Source organism: Salmo trutta, chromosome 19 (genome assembly GCF_901001165.1).
Source record: "Salmo trutta chromosome 19, fSalTru1.1, whole genome shotgun sequence".
NCBI classification, from domain to species: Eukaryota; Metazoa; Chordata; class Actinopteri; order Salmoniformes; family Salmonidae; genus Salmo; species Salmo trutta.
The window spans coordinates 7,537,520-7,558,299 of record NC_042975.1 but is presented as its reverse complement, the minus strand read 5'-3'; the positions used below and the strand labels follow the sequence as shown (position 1 = coordinate 7,558,299).

The 20,780-nt window shown below is 43.0% G+C and overlaps 1 protein-coding gene across 5 annotated transcripts in view; it reads right to left on the bottom strand.

The window, feature by feature from the left end:
- Positions 1 to 20,780, bottom strand: part of LOC115153917 (glutamate receptor 1) — a 93,621-nt gene that overhangs the window by 40,564 nt on the left and 32,277 nt on the right. For all 5 annotated transcript variants that reach the window (XR_003867790.1, XM_029699594.1, XM_029699592.1 and 2 more), the window contains one exon: positions 17,917 to 18,156. Coding sequence is in view for 4 of the 5 variants with exons in the window: in XM_029699594.1 (XP_029555454.1) it covers positions 17,917 to 18,156 (240 nt within the window). In the remaining variant the exon portion in view is untranslated. The remainder of the gene's footprint in view (positions 1 to 17,916; positions 18,157 to 20,780) is intronic.

The following is a 20,780-nucleotide window of genomic DNA, read 5'->3' as shown; positions in this document are numbered from 1 at the left end:
TCGTCTTGGGTATGTCTGTATCAGCTTGGAGTTGTCTTGGGTATGTCTGTATCAGCTTTATGTCGTCTTGGGTATGTCTGTATCAGCTTGGAGTTGTCTTGGGTATGTCTGTATCAGCTTTATGTCGTCTTGGGTATGTCTGTATCAGCTTGGAGTTGTCTTGGGTATGTCTGTATCAGCTTGGAGTTGTCTTGGGTATGTCTGTATCAGCTTTATGTCGTCTTGGGTATGTCTGTATCAGCTTTATGTCGTCTTGGGTATGTCTGTATCAGCTTTGCACATCTAGATTTGGGGATTTTCTCCCGTTCTTCCTTGCTGATTTTTTCAAACTCTGTTAAATTAGATGGGGAGCGACCGTGAACATCAATCTTCAAGTCTTCCACAGATTTCCAATGGGATTAAAGTCTGGACTTTGGCTGTGCCACTCAATGACTTTCACATTTTTGTTCTGAAGCATTTCAGCATTGCTTTGGCTGTATGCTTTGGGTTATGTCCTGTTCAACGTTTGCACTCTGAAGCAGGTTCTCATCAAGGGTTTACTTTATTTGGCTCCATTTATTGTTCCTTATAACCTCACCAGTCTTTCAGTCCCTGCCTCTGAAAAGCATCCCCATAGCATGATGCTGCCACCACCATGCTTCATGGTAGGGATGGTATTAGACAGGTGATGAGCTGTGCCTGGTTTTCTCCAGACATAGCGCTTTGCATTCAGGCCAAAGAGTAAACATGTTGTTTCATTAGACAGGAACTTTTGCCTTACGGTTTCAGAGTCTTTCACAAGCATTTTTGCAAACTCCATGTGTCATGTGCCTTTTTCTCAGGAGTGGCTTCCGTCTGGCCACTCTCCCATAAAGCCCAGATTGGTAAAGTGCTGTAGAGACATCTGGCAGGTTCTCCCATCTCAGCCAAGGAACTCTGTAGTTCTGTCAGAGTGGTCATTGGGGTCTTGGTGTCATGCCCTGGACATAGAGAGGTTTTTGTTCTCTATTTTGTTTAGGCCAGGGTGTGACTAGGGTGGGCATTCTATGTCTTTTTTTCTATGTTTTGTATTTCTTTGTTTTGGCCGGGTATGGTTCTCAATCAGGGACAGCTGTATATCGTTGTCTCTGATTGGGAGCCATACTTAGGCAGGCTGTTTTCCTTTGGGTTTTGGGGGTGGTTAATTTCTGTTTAGTGTTGTTTACCTGACAGAACTGTTTGGCTGTCATTGTTTCTTTGTTTATGTGTTCTCAGTATAATAAATACACGATGAGCACTCAACACGCTGCGCCTTGGTCTACTCCCTTCGACGGCCGTTATACTTGGTCACCTCTCTGACCAAGGTCCTTCTTGCCTGGTTGCTCAGTTTGTGCTCTTGGAAACTTTCAATTGTTTTATACCCTTCCCCAGATAAATGCCTCATCACAATTATATCTCGGAGATAGACTTCATGGTATAGTTTCTGGTCTAACATGCACTGTCAACTGTGGGACCTTATAGACAGGTGTGTTTTTTTCTGTCATGTCCAAACAATTGGATTGGCCCACAGGTGAACTCCAATCAAGTTGTAGTGACATCTCAAGGAAATTGGATACACATACGCTGTCACGAGTGTGTGTAGGAACGAACCAAAGCGCAGCGTGGGTATCGTTCCACATATTTTATTTTAATGTGAAACTTCGCAAAACAAACAATAAACTACAAACAAAACACAAACCGTGACGAAAGAGGTGCAACATGCACTAACTAGTGCAACATGCACTAACTCAAAATAATGTCCCACAAACACAGGTGGGAAAAACAACTACTTAAATATGATCCCCAATTAGAGACAACAATAACCAGCTGCCTCTAATTGGGGATCATACAAAAACCCCAACATAGAAACTAGAACCAAACAACATAGAACTAGATAAACCCCCCAGTCACGCCCTGACCTACTCTACCGTAGAAAATAAGAGCTCTCTACGGTCAAGACGTGACATATGCTCAATTTGGAGTCTCATAGCAAAGGGGTGTGAATACTTATGTCAATTAGATATTTCTGTATTTCATTTTCAAAAAATTAGCAAAAAAATCTAAAAACATATTTAAACTTTGTCATTATGGGGCATTGTGTGTAGATTGGTGAGAAATTGTTTTATTTAATCAATGTTTAATTCAGGCTGTAACATAACAAAATATGGAACAAGTCAAGGGGTATAAATACTTTCTGAACACAGTAATGTACAGTGTTTTGGGTAACGTGTTACAAAAGTAACGCGTTATGTAATGACATTGCTAACTTCTTCCTGAATTGAGTAATATTACTACAGTTTCTTTGTCAAACAACGCGTGCGTTACTTTCAGAATCATATCTCTACTGGATGTGTGTTTCCATGAATCCGATATCAACTTGTTTCCTCATTTAGTTCTCGAGCAAGCGGAGAAAGGCTGTTTGGAGAAATGTCATGACAGCTGCTGTCCATATAAATATATAGAGGGAGCACTTCTGAACTTTGTCATTGATCGCTTCTGTGATAGCAAAGCCCATAGAGGGCTTTCCCGTCTTGTGGCAAGTATGCCCTCTATACAACTCTATGGGTCTGTGCACGTGCTGTCTATAACCAGAACCGGCGGCTCGATAGAAAGATTTTGAATAAAAAAAGAATAAATCTGTACAGATGTTTGGCTTACAGTATACTTCCCAGCTAGCACAGTGGATCTGGGCCGATTCCGGCTGAGAGTCGGGGCACTCGTCTGAGAGTCAGACTCGGCCGACGTCGTGTGGTCCGAGTCTGGGCCGCCTTCAGCAGTATTACTTATGGCTAGGATGTGGGGATTGAGCTCGGGCCGATTCCGGTGTAAGTTATCTGGCCCAAATGTATTACTTGGGGTTCGGGTCGATTGGGGCTGCTCTCTGGCAGATGATTACACAGGCTGCTTTATATAACTAACATTTCATTATTTATTTATTCCATATTTTCTCATTGTTTCTGTTATCAAAAAATACAATTCACATTTAAATAAAATTATTTAAGAGTCCTGTTTAAGAAGTATTTTAGTATTTTGATATTTTGTGCAATGCAATTGATAAGCATTAAAAACTTTGTGGATGGATCCTCCCGAGTGGCACAGCGGTCTAAGACACTGCATCGCAGTGCGAACTGCGTTGCTACAGATGCTGGTTTGAGACCCGTGCCGGCCACAACCGGGAGACCCATGAGGCGAAGCACAATTGGCCCAGTGTCGTCCGAGTTAGGGGAGGGTTTACCTGGCCGGGATGTCCTTGTCCCATCACGCTGTAGCGACTCCTGTGGCGGGCCAGGTGCATGCACGCTCATACAGTCACCAGGTGTACAGTGTTTCCTCCGACACAATAGTTTTTTTGTGGATGGGTATAATTTGTATGAATAAAATGTATAATAGTAATATTTATAATTACTAAATTGGGTAATTTTGTATACATTTATTTAAATTTGCATCGGGACACTTCTGGGGGGATTCTGGTAAGATGCCGGCAAAGTCGGCTGAATTCAAGTAGACGGAAATGGCCCAATGTACTTGGGCCGAATCTGGGCAGTCATTCATTTTGATTCCGGGCCGAGTCCAACACCCGATTTCAGGCCGATTCAATCAGTTCCGGCCCCCCGGAAGAGGGCTGCTTCTGGGCCGATTCCTCATTGCTAGCTAGGTATATATGGCTAATTAAGCAGCCCATATATGTCAGAGCACTTGTAGACTAGCACAGGACAGCAGCGCCACAGATGAAAGGAGAAACTAGTGATAAAACCTGAGTTAGTAAATAGACTATCTTTGGTAGAGCGTGAGCGGCTCGCCTCGGGATCCCTGTGGCTCAGTTGGTAGAGCATGGTGTTTGCAACGCCAGCATGGTGTGTGCAACGCCAGGGTTGTGGGTTCGATTCCCACGGGGGGCCAGTACAAAAAAAAAATGCATGAAATGAAATGTATGCATTCACTACTGTAAGTCGCTCTGGAGTGTCTGCTAAATGACTAAAATGTAAAATGTAATGTAAATGCTTCCTCATTACAGTCAAACAAACTGTGAGATTGAGATTTTTTTCATGAAAGTAATATAAAGAGTATTATAAACTGGGTGGTTCGAGCCCTGAATTGGCTGAAAGCTGTGGTATATCAGACCGTTTACCATGGGTATGACAACAAAATTACTATTTACTGTTCTAATTCCGTCGGTAACCAGTTTATAATAGCATTAAGGCACCTCAGGAGTTTGTGGTATATGGCCAATATACCACAGCTAAGGGCTGTATCCAGGCATTGCGTCGTGCCTAAGCACAGCCCTAAGCTGTGGTATATTGGCCATATAACACACCCACTTTTGCCTTATTGCTTAAATATAACGAGTTACTTTCCTCAAAAAGTAATATTGTAAAGTTGCTTTTGTTAACCAATATGTAATATATTACTTTCCCAAGTACCTAATCCCAACACTTGTAGTGTATTACAGCACCTTTAGTTTTTGTTTAGTTTATTAATTCGACCATTTAAAAAAAACAAGCACACATAAAACTTTAAAAAATCCATACATGCACATGAGTTAACCTCTCTGGGGTATGTGGGATGGTAGCGTCCCACTCGCCAACAACCAGTGAAATAGCAGAGCGCCAAATTCAAAACAACAAATATCTCATAATTCAAATTTCTCACACATACAAGTATTATACACCATTTTAAAGATACACTTCTCGTTAATCCAACCACAGTGTCCGATTTCAAAAAGGCTTTATGGCGAAAGCATAGCATTAGATTACGTTAGGACAGCACCTAGACAAGAAAAACCACACAGCCATTTTCCAAGCAAGGAGAGGCGTCACAAAAACCAGAAATACAGCTAAAATGAATCACTAACCTTTGATGATCTTCATCAGATGGTACTCATAGGACTTCATGTTACACAATACATGTATGTTTTGCTCGATAAAGTTCATATTTATATCCAAAAACCCCATTTTACATTGGCGTGTAATGTTTAGAAATGTTTTGCCTCCAAAACCCCCGGTGAATGAGCACATCAATTTACAGAAATACTCATCATAAACGTTGATAAAATATACAACTGTTATGCATAGAATTAAAGATATACTTCTCCTTAATGCACCGCATTAAGGAGCACACTTTGCAATAATCTGAGTACAGCACTCAGACACCAAAACAAGCCATACAGATACCCGCCATGTTGTGGAGTCAACAGAGGTCAGAAATAGCATTATAAATATTCACTTACCTTTGATGATCTTCATCGGAATGCACTCCCAGGCATCCCAGTTCCACAATAAATGTTTGTTTTGTTCGATAAAGTTAATCTTTATGTCCAAATACCTCCATTTTGTTCGCGCGTTATGTTCACTATTCCAAATGCAGAAGGTGCGCACACTAAAGTCCAGACGAAAAGTTAAAAAAGTTATATTATAGTTTGTAGAAACATGTCAAACGATGTGTAGAATCAATCTTTAGGATGTTTTTATCATAAATCTTAAAAAATATTCCAACTGGACAATTCCTTTGTCTTCATAAAGGAAAGAGAACTGACCTCGTGCTCATGGCCGCGCGCGTAAATAAAATAATGGCCGACTGCCAGACACCTGACTCAATCAGCTCTTATTCTCCCCCCATTCACAGTAGAAGCCTGAAACAATGTTCTAAAGACTGTTGACATCTAGTGGAAGCCTAAGGAAGTGATAGGCAATCACTTGAAAAACTACAAACCTCAGATTTCCACACTTCCTGGTTGAATTTTTCTCATGTTTTGCCTGCCATATGAGTTCTGTTACACTCATAGACATCATTCAAACAGTTTTAGAAACGTCAGAGTGTTTTCTATCCAAATCTCCTAATTATATGCATATTCTAGCTTTTGGGCCTGAGTAGCAGGCAGTTTACTCTGGGCACGCTTTTCATCCAGATGTCAAAATACTGCCCCCTACCCAAGAGAGGTTAAATCATGCACAATACAGTCTGGAACTTATTTCCATTGTTAAATCATGAAGGATAACACACAATACAGTCTGGGACTTATTTCCATTGTGATCCTCTTGAGACAAGATGTCTAGTCAAGATCCGACAATGGCTGAACACAGTATGACAGTGAGATAATAAAACATAAAAACAAAGAAGAAGAACATCTATTTCATCATTTCAGTTACATCGTAGGGATCATTCATAGGGGCACAGAAGACATCAAACCGTTTTCTACTTTATTTTTAAAGCTGCCCAGAGAGGACGTTGTTTTTATGGGCAGAGGCGCATTGCAGCACGATAGAAACACAGAAGGTTAGATGTAATTCAAAATACAGAGTAGCAACATATTCGTCATTATTTTGAATGTACATTACAGTAATATGTCTGCACTGATAAATGACAACGCTTCCTCTGAGCATTCTCTAACAATGATCCTAACTAAAGGCCTTAGAAGTGAGAAATCCACTTATCTAACAGATGTTTAAAAAACTAGGTTTTTTTAAACACATGTATCCTGCATACAAGCTTGCATGCAGGGCTCAGCTAGACTTGAATCATAAGTACTGGGGGAAAGATCCTTACTCATGATCAAATTGTAAATTGGACAGTTTTGACATGATAAAAGTGTTCAGCTAAGTGTGTACTATCTATGATCTAAATATATTGCCTCAACGAACTCCTACTGTAGATGCATTGTGCAAGACAGACATTTCTTCACAACAGACAACAATGGTTCAGACAGCAGCATTTCAAATAAATAAATGAAGACACCATAGTGCTATGATCTTCCATGTCGTAAGCACTTCACGTGTGTGTAAAATGTGCAGTAGCAGCAAAGGTCAGTAAAATACTGACTTTAAATAGGCTCCCGTTGTGCCTTTACTTCAGGGCCAGTGTGGCTATTTTCAAAGCACATTTCTGACCAACACAGAAAGCCTCCACATTTCTGACCAACACAGAAAGCCTCCACATTTCTGACCAACACAGAAATCCTCCACATTTCTGACCAACACAGAAAGCCTCCAACAAAGCGCCACTGCTGAGCAGCAACAACAAAACATCTAAAACAAAAGTATTCAATGTCATTTAAATACACCATCCTGGCACCCTCAGCTCTGACCTGCAAACGATCCACCTGATAAATAATGTAATATTTATCATATTGTAAAGTTATATTCTCAGCGCCACCCAGAAGCTCCTCGACCCGTTTCAGTTTGCCTATCAGCCCAGCACAGGAGTTGATGATGCCATTCTTACTCTCCTCAACATGGTCTGTAGACATCTAGAGGGTGCCAAATCCCATTTCAGGGTTCTGTTTGTTGACTTTTCTTCTGCCTCCAGCCTTACATTCTGGCACAGAGACTCATAAGGGACTTCTCCTTAGATGGGGGGCTGGTTTTGTGGCTGTTGGACTTCCTGAGCCAGCGGTCACAGCGGGTCAAAGTAGGTCCCCATGTGTCGGACATACGCAACAACAACACAAGTTCTCCTCAGGGATGTGTTTTGTCCCCACTCCTGTACATATTGTATACTAATAGTTGTACTAGTTTCCATCCTGACAGACACCTCGTTAAGTTCGCTGATGACACTGCCTCGATCAGCCTTTTGCACGATGACGAAGAACACTATGGCCCGGTCCTACATTACTTTGTAGAGTGGTGTGACCAATCACACTTCCTCAATACCAACAAGACCAAAGAGATGTGCATAGACTTCAGGAAGTGTACAACACCTTCCTCTGCAACATCTATCAGAGGTCAGAACATAGAGATTGTAGAGGAATAGAGATATCTGGGTGTCCTCTTGAATAATAAGCTTCAGTGGAGTAAATGTACAGACCTGATCTACAAAAAGAGTCAACAAAGACTGTACTTTCTCAAAAAGCTGGGATATTTTAATGTTGACTGTCCTATCACAAAATCATTTTTGACCCGGACCTTGAACTACTCCCCCCTGGGTGCAGGTATAGGGGACCCTTCGGCAGGAAAAACACAACTAGACAATCATTTGTGCTGGTGTGATATCCCTCTTAAATAGCTTGGGCTAATGTTCCTATCGACCCAGTAAGGCTAGCAGGCAAGTCTCTATTTATTGGTATGTAACTGTTATGAAAGTTGTATTGTCCATTTTTTTTCTATTTAAACGCCACTTTAAACGTGTACATGACACTGCAACAACCCTTCCCCACGGGGACAATAAAGTCAGTAAAGTAGAGTAAGTAGGACAGAAAAGTACCGATGCTTGTATCAAAGTAACAATAACACGTGATTGATGACGTTTTGCATCTTCAGACACCACACTACCATCTGACAACTGTAGGAACTGCTGGACAAAGAGCGCCGACCTGCTGCTAAACAGGTGGAAAGTTGGCTCTGGGCGTAGAGCCAAAGTGATATTAATTTAAACAGCTCTAGTTGTTATAGGCAATGATCAAATTAAGGATCCAAAGTTATTTGTTAATATGTCAAAGCGAGTTTAAAAAGTTTAATTGAAGTTTAATTAAATTCAAAAGGTGACCGACAGTTACACGTGATAAAAGCTTTGTTGGATCCCACTGTGCCTTTCAAAACATCAACCTGCGCTGGGCACCACTTCCAAACTTACTCTAGATAGTCTTTCAAAACATCAACCAGTGCTGGACACCACTTCCAAACTTACTCTAGATAGTCTTTCAAAACATCAACCAGCGCTGGACACCACTTCCAAACTTACTCTAGATAGTCTTTCAAAACATCAACCAGTGCTGGACACCACTTCCAAACTTACTCTAGATAGTCTTTCAAAACATCAACCTGCGCTGGACACCACTTCCAAACTTACTCTAGATAGTCTTCACTTACTTTCACTTGACAGGTGGCTAAGCCTGTAAAGCAGTGGTGAGTGAGATTCTCCCCCTGTGGATTACCATCCGCTGTGGTTCCTGAACGGTAGCCCAGGAGATAGGGTCGAGAATTAGGAATCCTCTAGACACCATAGGCACAGGATTAAATCCTGGCTAAATTTGGAAAATTATTTTATTTGAAACCACACGAGCTGGACATTGTTGTTCAAATAATTTGTTTTATTTAGTCAAACCTATGGTAATCTTTTGTCTTCAGCATCCTACATAGTACCACGGATGCATAGTTTTTGAGAAAATAGTGAACTGGGAAGGCAAAAAAGAACAGCAGGATGTGAACCCCACATTCAACCTACATTTTGTTTATTAAAGCTCACACCTATCCATTGCACTAGGTGATTGGCAAGTGATGTAGGTGGTGAGAACATAGTTCGCTTGAGAGGAGTGGCCTTTTTTTTTTTTACAACAACACAATATGAAGTTGGAATTATCATTATGTATGTTCATGAAGTCTACTATTGCAATAAAATGTTTGTCATTTGAGACTCCTTGGCGAGAACCAAGTGAGAGATAATTGTTTTAGTTCCGATGTGCATTAGATATATTGTTGTTGTTGTTGATTTGTCTGGTTTCTGTTGTTTATAGTAGTATATGTCATCTGAATCAACCAGTAGGTAGGTGAACTCAGTACCAAAGCCTTCATTACAATTATCTCTTAAAGAACAAGAGCTTTGTGCTGAAGGAATTGGATAAAATTACATTTTGGTCAATAGAGATGAAAATTATAAATATAGACACAAATCTTTATGCCCTGAATTGGATTTGCATAAACATGAACAAAATGCATAGAATTTACAAAACAATACTAAAGTAAAGCCAAATGGAGATGGTCAATTTGGAGCCACAACAAGCTGCTTCCTCATTCCATTTGTTTGGATGATACTTCACTGGAGCCCAAAGCTTTGAGTTCGTATGCAAATGACACATCAATTACATTATGCATTACTTATGCACAAGGCTGACCATCTGACCTGACAAGGAGAGACTCCTAGTGGTGTGTGCTATGTATAATATTTCTGCATTTGCATTCATTAGCAGAGGGAACAAAATATGTTATGTTCTAAGAGAGATTGAATGGTTTACAAAGTCCTTGCCATTTATTACAGTTGTATATAGAAACAGATAAAGTTACGTTTTTCAAATTTTAGTGGCAACATGGATTACGCAACAGATGACAAAAGTAGTTTTGGAAGAAGTAACAGTGATGCTGCAAAGAGCGTTTCATGTTAATTAAAACAGTGTGTCGGATCCAATTTTTAAACTGCCACTGCTGGCCTTGCAATACACTTCCTGCCATCTCTGTATAGGCACATAGAGCGTGTCTCAGCAGCTGTGGAATCGTCTCACACCAGAGAGCAAACCAGCTTTATCGCCCACTGAGCAGCATCCCAGCTAACAATATTAAGGAGAGGCAACGTTTTTGTAATGTTAACCGTCATTTTCCGAGTGTCCAGTTTTCCATTAGTTGGGGGAACATTATATCTATGTTAACAAAAACCTTCTAAAAACCTTTTTAACATGTTTTGGTGTTAAAGTTAGGAGAACATTCCCTTAATGTCAAGCAGAACTTCTCTAGAATGTGGTTGCAATGTTTTCAGAATATACTAAATGAATGTTCTAGAAGCATTTCATGGGACATTGCAAGAACATTCATGTGTCTAGTTCTCTGAGAGTTAGGAAAATATTCCATCAACGTCACATCAAACATACACAAAACATGGTTGCCATGTTCTCAGAATATAAGATATTAATGTTCTAGACATGTTTCACGGGAACGCTGCAAGAACATTTCTGTGTATCAGTTGTCAGGAGGTCGCCTGATGGTCCAAAAGAAATGTTCTTCATCCCAACAACAACAAAAATGAATTACACATCACACCTTGTTGCTGTTGTCAAGCCAATCAAGGCCCTGATTGGTGAACCACAAATCTATTCACAGCTCCTTTTGTATGTTGGTGAGGTTAGGGAAACTCTCACACAAACTATGCTTTTAACATGAAATGCTCTCATTATTTTGAGTTAATCAAGGAGAAAGAGAACAACATTTTTGTCAAATGCAAACTCTACAAAGGCAGCATTGTTCTCTTTGCCAGAAACATCACATCAAACCCCAAAAAGCATCTGGAGGTTGAGCACAAAGGCACAAAGTTGGAAAACAAAGTCCCAGAAATGCATGAAAGAGGAGAAATCTACACACATTATGATAATAAGTATTCCAACAACATTCAAAACGGTATTATTAACATATAGTGAGAGTAGGGTGACTCCCCTAGCAGGTCTCAAACCCAGGCCACCAGCATCCATGACCCTAACCACTGTCCCAATAAGGGATATCTCCAGGCCACCAGCATCCATGACTAACACCCTAACCACTGTCCCAATAAGGGATATCTCCAGGCCACCAGCATCCATGACTAACACCCTAAACACTGTCCCAATAAGGGATATCTCCAGGCCACCAGCGTCCATGACTAACACCCTAACCACTGTCCCAATAAGGGATATCTCCAGGTCACCAGCATCCATGACTAACACCCTAACCACTGTCCCAATAAGGGATATCTCCAGGCCACCAGCATCCATGACTAACACCCTAACCACTGTCCCAATAAGGGATATCTCCAGGGCACCAGCATCCATGACTAACAGCCTAACCACTGTCCCAATAAGGGATATCTCCAGGCCACCAGCATCCATGACTAACACCCTAACCACTGTCCCAATAAGGGATATCTCTAGGCCACCAGCATCCATGACTAACACCCTAACCACTGTCCCAATAAGGGATATCTCCAGGCCACCAGCATCCATTACTAACACCCTAACCACTGTCCCAATAAGGGATATTTCCAGGTCACCAGCGTCCATGACTAACACCCTAACCACTGTCCCAATAAGGGATATCTCCAGGCCACCAGCGTCCATGACTAACACCCTAACCACTGTCCCAATAAGGGATATCTCCAGGCCACCAGCATCCATGACTAACACCCTAACCACTGTCCCAATAAGGGATATCTCCAGGGCACCAGCATCCATGACTAACAGCCTAACCACTGTCCCAATAAGGGATATCTCCAGGCCACCAGCATCCATTACTAACACCCTAACCACTGTCCCAATAAGGGATATCTCCAGGCCACCGGCATCCATGACTAACACCCTAACCACCCCTCTATACACCCCTCTATATAAACACATATCACAACAAACCCCGAACCACATAAAACAAATACCCCCCTGCCACGTCCTGACCAAACTACAATAACAAATAACCCCTTTACTGGTCAGGACGTGACAGGTGAGGACATCTTGAATAATAATTATAAAGTATAAATGAACATACACAATGTAATCATGTATGTCAAAGTGTGTTAAATATTTAAGTTGAAAACACAACGTTAAAAACACTGTTGGTGTGAGTATCTCTATCCTTGCCAACAGACAAAGACATATGAATGGATCAGCGGGTCACCAATCAGGGCATTGATATGCTCGGCAACAGTAACAAGACATTACGTATAATGACATATTTGTTTGATACAAATGTTCTTGCAACATTCCCATTGTCACAACATCCACAGAAGGTGGCGCCTCTCCTCGGTCGAGCGGCACTCGGCGGTCGTCGTCGCCGGCCTACTAGCTGCCACCGATCTGTGTTTCAGTGTCTGTTAGTTATGTCTGTTTTGTGATTGCACCTGTTTTGTGTTTGTCATTAGTGGGGGGGTATTTAGTCTGTCTGTGTTTAGCTAGGATTCGTGCGGGATTGTTCTTTGTTACGTGTGGTGTTACTTTTATTGTATAGGCATTAGGGTTGCCGGGCTGCGCCCCGTCTGCCTTTTGAGCGGAGCTTCGTTTAAGTCATTTTTGACTGTTATGCTCTCAGCCATATATGGATCTTGCCATTGGATTATTAAATTAAGTTTGTTCCAACGGACCTCAGTCTCCTGCGCTTGACTCACTCCTTAAACGGTTCATTCCGCTCGTGACACCCATAAAACTTGTCTAGAACATTCATATCTTATGTTCTGAGAACCATGTTCTGTGTATGTTTGGTGGGACTGTCACGGTTGTCTGAAGAATGGGACCAAGGCGCAGCGTGTGTATCGTTCCACATTTTATTTTAACTGTGAAACTATGCAAGACCTACAAATAAACTCATAAACAAAACAACAAACCGTGACGAAGAGGTGCAACATACACTTAGACAAAATAATCTCCCACAAAACCTAGTGGGAAAACCAACAACTTAAATATGATCCCCAATTAGAGACAACGATGACCAGCTGCCTCTAATTGGAGATCATCCAAAAAACAACAACATAGAAATACAGAAACTAGAACCCCACATAGAACTACAGAAACTAGACAAAACCCCAACAAAAAAAACAGAGAGGGTTAGGGTGGGTGTCTAATGTCGGTGGCGGCTCTGGTGCAGGACGAAGAACCTTCTCATCCCGCGGATCCTCCAGCATAAGAGGTGGCTCCGGTTCGGGGCATAGCCCCGCTCCGCCAGCTGATCCCTCCGCTTTCGTGTCACTGGACTGTGGATCATCGCCGGAGGCTCTGGACTGCAGACCGCCGCTAGAGACTCCGGACTGGGGGACGTCGCTGGAGGCTCCGGACTGGGGGCCGTCTCAGGAGGCTCCGGACTGGGGGCCGTCTCAGGAGGCTCCGGACTGGGGGCCGTCTCAGGAGGCTCCAGACTGTGGGCCGTCTCGGGAGGCTCCGGACTGTGGGCCGTCTCGGGAGGCTCCGGACTGTGGGCCGTCTCGGGAGGTTCCAGACTGTAAAACGTCGCCGGAAGCTTTGGACTGGGAACTGTCGCCGGAAGCTCTGGACTGGGAAGGCGCACTGGAGGCCTGATGCGTGGGGCTGGCACAGGTGGCACCAGACTGGTAACACGCACCACAGGGCGAGTGCCGGGAGCAGGAACAGGACACACCGGAATGGGCAGGCGCACTGGAGGCCTGATGCGTGGGGCTGGCACAGGTGGCGCCAGACTGGTAACACGCACCTCAGGGCGAGTGCGGAGAGCAGGAACAGGACACACTGGAATGGGCAGGCGCACTGGAGGCCTGATGCGTGGGGCTGGCGCCAGACTGGTGACACGCACTTCAGGGCGAGTACGAGGAGCAGGCACAGGGCGTACTGGGCTGTGGAGGTGCACTGGAGGTCTGGAGCGTAGGGCTGGCACAATCCGTCCTGGTTGGATGCTCACTTTAGCCCGGCAAGTGCGGGGCGCTGGCACAGGACACACTGGAGACAGCGTGCATATCACCGCAAAACATGGTGCCTGACAGGTCACACGCCCGCTCTGCAGCACTCTCAATGCCAACACCTCTCTCCGGAATCTTGCGTCGAGTTCCTCACTCATCTCCCTGACTGGCTCTGGTTCACACCTCAGCTCTCCACGGTAAGCACGAGGAGTTGGCTCAGGTCCCAAGCCTGACTCCACCAAACCCTTCCGTCGTTGTCGTGCTTGCCTTGATGGTATAACGCCTCGTAATATTGCCGTTCTGCTCTCGCTGCTTCAATCTCCTTCTTTGGACGGCGATACTCCCCGGGCCTTGTCCAGGGTCCTGCCCCATCCAGGATTTCCTCCCAGGTCCTGTCCTCCTGACCACGCTGCTTGGTCCGTTTTTGGTGGGAGATTCTGTCACGATTGTCTGAAGAATGGAACCAAGGCGCAGCGGGGGGGATCGTTCCACATTTTATTTTAACTGTGAAACTATACAAGACATACAAATAAACTCATAAAGAAAACAACAAACCATGAGGAAGAGGTGCAACATACACTTACACAAAATAACCTCCCACAAAACCTAGTGGGAAAACCAACAACTTAAATATGATCCTCAATTAGAGACAACAATGACCAGCTGCCTCTAATTGGAGATCATCCCAAAAAACAACATAGAAATACAGAAACTAAAACCCCACATAGAAATACAGAAACTAGACAAAACCCCCAACATAGAAAAAAGAAACTAGAACCAACATAGAAAGAAATAAACTAGACAAAACCCCCTGTCACGCCCTGACCTACTCTACCATAGAAAATAAACGCTTTCTATGGTCAGAATGTGACTGGGACATTGATGGAATATTCTCCTAACCCACAGAAAACCGGACACATGAATGTTCATTCAACGTTCCAATGAAACATGTCTAGGTCATTAATATCTTAAATTCTGAGAACATGGTAACCACGTTCTGGATAAGTTATATTTGACAAATAAGAGAATGGTCTATTGGAAACATTGCTTGCACATCATGGGAACATTCCTATGAAAACATTAGCTAATGGCCTAATGAGACTCTTAAGGGAACATTCTTCAAAGTTATGGGAATGCTTGTTGTTAGCTGGGACTAACCTGCAGATAGACTAGAGAGAGAGACAAAAGCTGTGCTCTATCTGCGTAGTGTTAGCGACGCATCACGCCACTGCAGCAGTGCAGATAAGCAAGTGAAACGTTAGGATTGGCAGGGAATGCAGCCTGGGCTTCTATCAGCCCCTTTTTCTGCTGGTCTCACAGATCTGCCTATCACAGCTTCTCTCAAATGTCGCACAAACGCAAATTACATTCCCGCAGTCTCTATTTGTGTACAGTGTACATTTTTGAACACCTGTATGCAGTCATTGTTCAAGTGGATCTTGGTACTTATATAGACCCTGTCTAGCTTAAGATGATGAGCTTTTGTTGTGAAACGATAGATTTATCTTCTTTTTTACAATAGCAAACATATGTGTGAGATGGCAAGGCAGGAAGACAAGGGTTAATCTAATCACCCCCCCTGGGACTGCACTGTGGGATGGAGTCAGTAGGATGAGGAACTACCCACCACCCACTCTCCCCCCGGGACTGCACTGTGGGATGGAGTCAGTAGGATGAGGAACTACCCACCACCCACTCTCCCCCTGGGACTGCACTGTGGGATGCAGTCAGTCAGAAGAGGAGCCAAGGAACTCGATTCCAGTTCTAGAGTCACGGGGAGAACAAAGAATAAAACACATCACATAGCTACATACATCAAAAAGTCTAACGTACAAGTAAAACCTTTTACAGTCATCTTGTAGTCTGTGAGAGCAATCACACTGTACTACTTAGACCTTAAGGGGAACCATGTCTTGTCGTATAGTTACCAAACTATGCTCTGGAGTCTAGTCTTGAGGTGTCACAATACTGAGCAGGACTATGTTGCTTCTCTAGCCCAGGGCCCGGTTCCATAAAGCATCTAATTAAGTTAATTTCCCCCTTATCTTTTGACTTAAAGTTTCCTTAACTTTGAAACATTTTATGGTAAATTTCCTCCTTAAATTAAGTGAAAAAGTTAAGGGTTCCCTATGAGGTCTTTTGCTTCATTCAGTATGGATATCAATGTAAACAGCATTTGTGGAGGTGAATGTTGCTTTCTTCTGCCCTGGTTTCAAAAGGAAAACATCAACCAGCAAGCTAGCTAGGTAGCTAAACATTGGAAGGTGCACAATCCATAGCTACAAAGCTAACTGGCTAGCTAGCTACCTACGTTGTAAGTTAGCTTGACGTGCTAGAATGTAATAGAAAGAAATTTAGAGAAATGTAACTAAATTAAATGTTTTATTATCTTCTTAATCAATTTGTTTCTCCTGTCTTGAATGTAGAAGTTTTATTTGGCGATCTCCCAAAATAAATGCGATCTCTTTGATGAGACACACTCATTCAGCGAATCAGGTCGTCTCCATGGTAACCAGAGACTCTTTCTGCATTACATGCCTTCAAACTACTGTAAAACTCGTAAATTATTCCCTTACCTAAGGACATGTTTGACTGGCTCTATGCAACGCCCTTAAACAATTCCAATAGGTAAAGGGAAATTATACCAAACACCCCGAGCTCTGGCTTCAGCGTCATTTCCTGAAAAGTACATATGTAATGTAACCCCACGTACACACATATAACACAGACACAGAGTCACTGACATTAAGATTGGAGTGAAGTTTCCTAAAAGGCTTAAATAACCACCGACTGTGCAGTGCTGCATCCAAGCAACAGGTGGGGCTCTCAGATCTGTCATGAAGAAGTCAGCAACCTTGAGTTCCTTGTCCAAGACTGAAGTGCTAAGACTAGCTAAATAAATCCATGGAGCATTTGTCCCGCTGCATGAACATCTCACCAGGAAACATTTTTACTCAATGAAACTATCTTTGGTCAAAGAAGCCCTTCGGTGCAGATCATATACCGTGTAAAATGAAGATAAGCAAGCAAGTTACACATTATGTAATTATATTTGTTCATCTTCGGGTCATGCCCTTCAGTCTGCGGCCTTTGTCCTGGGCACATACACTTCTCCGACCAGACTCTGCATCATTAAACAGTTAACATATCCTTCTAGCTGCATCTGTTTCTGATGGCACTGAAGATGAGTGAAGGTCACAGTTGAGTGGCTGCAAATTGAAGAGGTACACGCACCAGGGGCTCATTTCCCATAGGAGACCATTGCAGTCATATATGCCCATCCAAGCACAAAATGTGCATTGAGGATATACAGTTTACAGAGTACAGCTTACACATCTAGAGGAGCTTCTGGCAGAATAACAAACAATATATTTAACAGCTAAGAATTACAAATAATACTGTAGATTTAACAGCTAAAAATACCAAATAATACTGTAGATTTAACAGCTTAGAATACCAAACTCAAACGCATCCACAGATGTTATAGGACAATATATCATACCATATACAGTATAGTATATGTTAGAGACAAAATAGTAAAGCAAACTTTAATATGGACTAGTCTGACTATACACCATTTCAATGAATGTCATCCTGAACCGAGATAGGCTACATCTAACAAGTATCCACAACATATCCACAAAGACTAAATAACAGCTAGGCTACTTGAAAAATATCTACAATAACACTTGCAGAGATGCTTGAGCTTGACATCAGTCCAACTGTGCTCTTACCAGTGTATTGTGAGACTATGTGACGTCAAGCCTACTGTATAGTTTAACCTGCTCAAGAGGTTCCACTTGTAAAGACAAAGAAATGTGAGAGAATGATGACCAGTACCTGAATGAGAGCTATACATGTAGACAAACTTGGTCCATTTGTAGTGCTGGATCAGGGCAATGAGGGGCTCCTGAAGCTCCGGTCTCAGCTGGATGACAAACTGGTTGTTGGTTTCAATTGGGAAACTGGGTGTCACAAAGCAGACGTGGAGAGCCCCGCAGAACGACATGAGCATGTTCATGGTCTTCCTGTCATACAATCCAATGATGGCATAGACTCCTTTGGAAAACTGTGAACAAACTGTGGAGAGGAAAAGTAAAGGAAAGGTGAACATGTTAGGTTTATGAGAGTTTCTGTTTATGCTGGTATTAAACCTTGGGTTGTACGGGCCTATTGCAACTTTCTGCCCTGTTTCTACAAAAGTACATCAGACCGGTCTGGAGAGGGTGGGAGAACATGGAAAGATGAGAGCTCTGAAGGGTCACCCATCACAGCTCAACAACAGGGGGAAGACAATTGTTGATAAAGTGCTGGGGGTAAACAAGTTTCATTTTAAAACACATTTTGTATAATAAAACATGCAAACTGGATCAATAAATGAATAGATAAATAATTCAATAAGTACATAATTGGAAATCACACCAAGGGATGAAGGGATTAAGTGGTACAAAGATAAGTGCTATGTTAAAGTGCTTGATATAATACAATTAAATATAAAAAACGACAAAACCAGATTGAGCAAATAAACACATTGTTTTTTATTGAACTTCCTCCTCATGTCGGTGGCCCCTCCGGCTCTCTTAATTAGGCCCTCACTAACTCCCACTGTCAATGCTTTATCCTCCTCTTTACCATTCATACCAAGTGGAGCTAAGGTCTTACATGTTGCTATCCACCTGGATTAGGGTTAGGGTTGGGGTTGGGGTAGGGTTAGGGTTAGGGTTAGGGTTGGGGTAGGGTTGGGGTAGGGTTAGGGTAGTTTTGGGGTAGGGTTAGGGTTGGGGTAGGGTTAGGGTAGGGTTAGGGTAAGGGTAGTGTTAGGGTAGGGTTAGGGTAGTTTTGGGGTAGGGTTAGGGTTGGGTTAGAGTAAGGGTAGGGTTAGGGTAGTGTTAGGGTAGGGTTAGGGTTAGGGTAGGGTTAGGGTAGGGTTAGGGTTAGGGTAGGGTTAGGGTTAGGGTAGTGTTAGGGTAGGGTTAGGGTTAGGGTAGGGTTAGGGTAGGGTTTGGGGTTGGGGTAGGGGGAGGGTTTGGGGTAGGGTAGGGTTAGGGTTGGGTTAGGGTTATGGTTAGGGTAGGGTTAGGGTAGTTTTGGGGTAGGGTTGGGGTTGGGGTAGGGTTAGGGTAGTTTTGGGGTAGGGTTAGGGTTGGGGTAGGGTTAGGGTAGGGTTAGGGTAGTTTTGGGGTAGGGTTAGGGTTGGGGTAGGGTTAGGGTAGGGTAGGGTAAGGGTAGTGTTAGGGTAGGGTTAGGGTTGGGTTAGAGTAAGGGTAGTGTTAGGGTAGTGTTAGGGTAGGGTTAGGGTTGGGGTTAGGGTAGGGGTTGGGTTCGGGTTCGGGTAGGGTTAGGGTTATTGTTAGGGTAGGGTTAGGGTTATGGTTAGGGTAAGGTTAGGGTAGGGTTAGGGTAGGGTTAGGGTTATGGTTAGGGTAGTGTTAGAGTAAGGGTAGGGTTAGGGTAGGGTTAGGGTTATGGTTAGGGTAGTGTTAGAGTAAGGGTAGTGTTAGGGTAGGGTTAGGTTAGGGGTAGGGTTAGGGTAGGGTTAGGGTAGGGTTAGGGTAGGGTTAGGGTAGGGTTAGGGTAGGGGTAGGGTTAGGGTAGGGTTAGGGTGGGGTTAGGTTAGGGTAGGGTTAGGGTAGGGTAGGGTTAGGGTAGGGTTACGGTAGGGGTAGGGTTAGGGTAGGGTTAGGGTGGGGTTAGGGTAGGGGTAGGGTTAGGGTGGGGTTAGGGTAGGGTTACGGTAGGGGTAGGGTTAGGGTAGGGTTAGGTTAGGGTTAGGGTAGGGGTAGGGTTAGGGTGGGGTTAGGTTAGGGTATGGTTAGGGTTAGGGTGGGGTTAGGTTAGGGTAGGGTTAGGGTAGGGTTAGGGTAGGGTTACGGTAGGGGTAGGGTTAGGGTAGGGTTAGGGTAGGGTTAGGGTAGGGTTAGGTGGAGAGGAAAAGGAAAGAGGAGGAGAGGTGAACATGTGATTTGATTTGATTGCCATAATGGGACCCATGTCGTCATTAAAGTTGTACTTTTGACTCGTCTCTTCATGGAACATTCTTCAAGTGTCTTGATTATCATCCAGGTACTTCCAGGTGCTTTTTGACAAACTTGAGTCAACTTTTTGGAGTGTAAGGGGGCAATTATTTTTCACACAGGGGAATTGAGTGTTGTATAACTTTGTTAATTAAATAAATAAAATAAGTATATCTTTTATTTGTTATTTGTAAACGCAGGTTCCCTTGATCTAATATTAGGTTTTGGTTGAAGATCTGATAACATTCAGTATAAAAAATATGCAAAAATCAAGAATATCAGAAAGGGGCAAATACTTTTTTGCACAGCACTGTATAAAACGGGTTATAAAAATAAATGCAGTGCTATTTGAATGAGAACAGTGAGAAGAGATGGGGTAATTGTCACATCAGGAATGCAACGCAGTGCCATGTTGGTGACAGCTATCTTTGCAACCATTCATTGATGCTCTTAATAAGGTGTTCTTTTTATCTCGTTCACGTCTCTATTTGTCTGTGTATATCTTTTCTTTCATTCCATAGTGAGGCTCAATCATTTCTGCACTGTCACTCATTGTGGCTTCTCTCTGCAAGTGGTTTGCTTGTTATCCGATAGAAGTCTATTGTAGGGATCTGAAAAGACAGGAGCTGCTGCCATAAAAATTATTTGATAAAGAACTGCAGCAAAGGTGCGGTATACACACTGTCTATA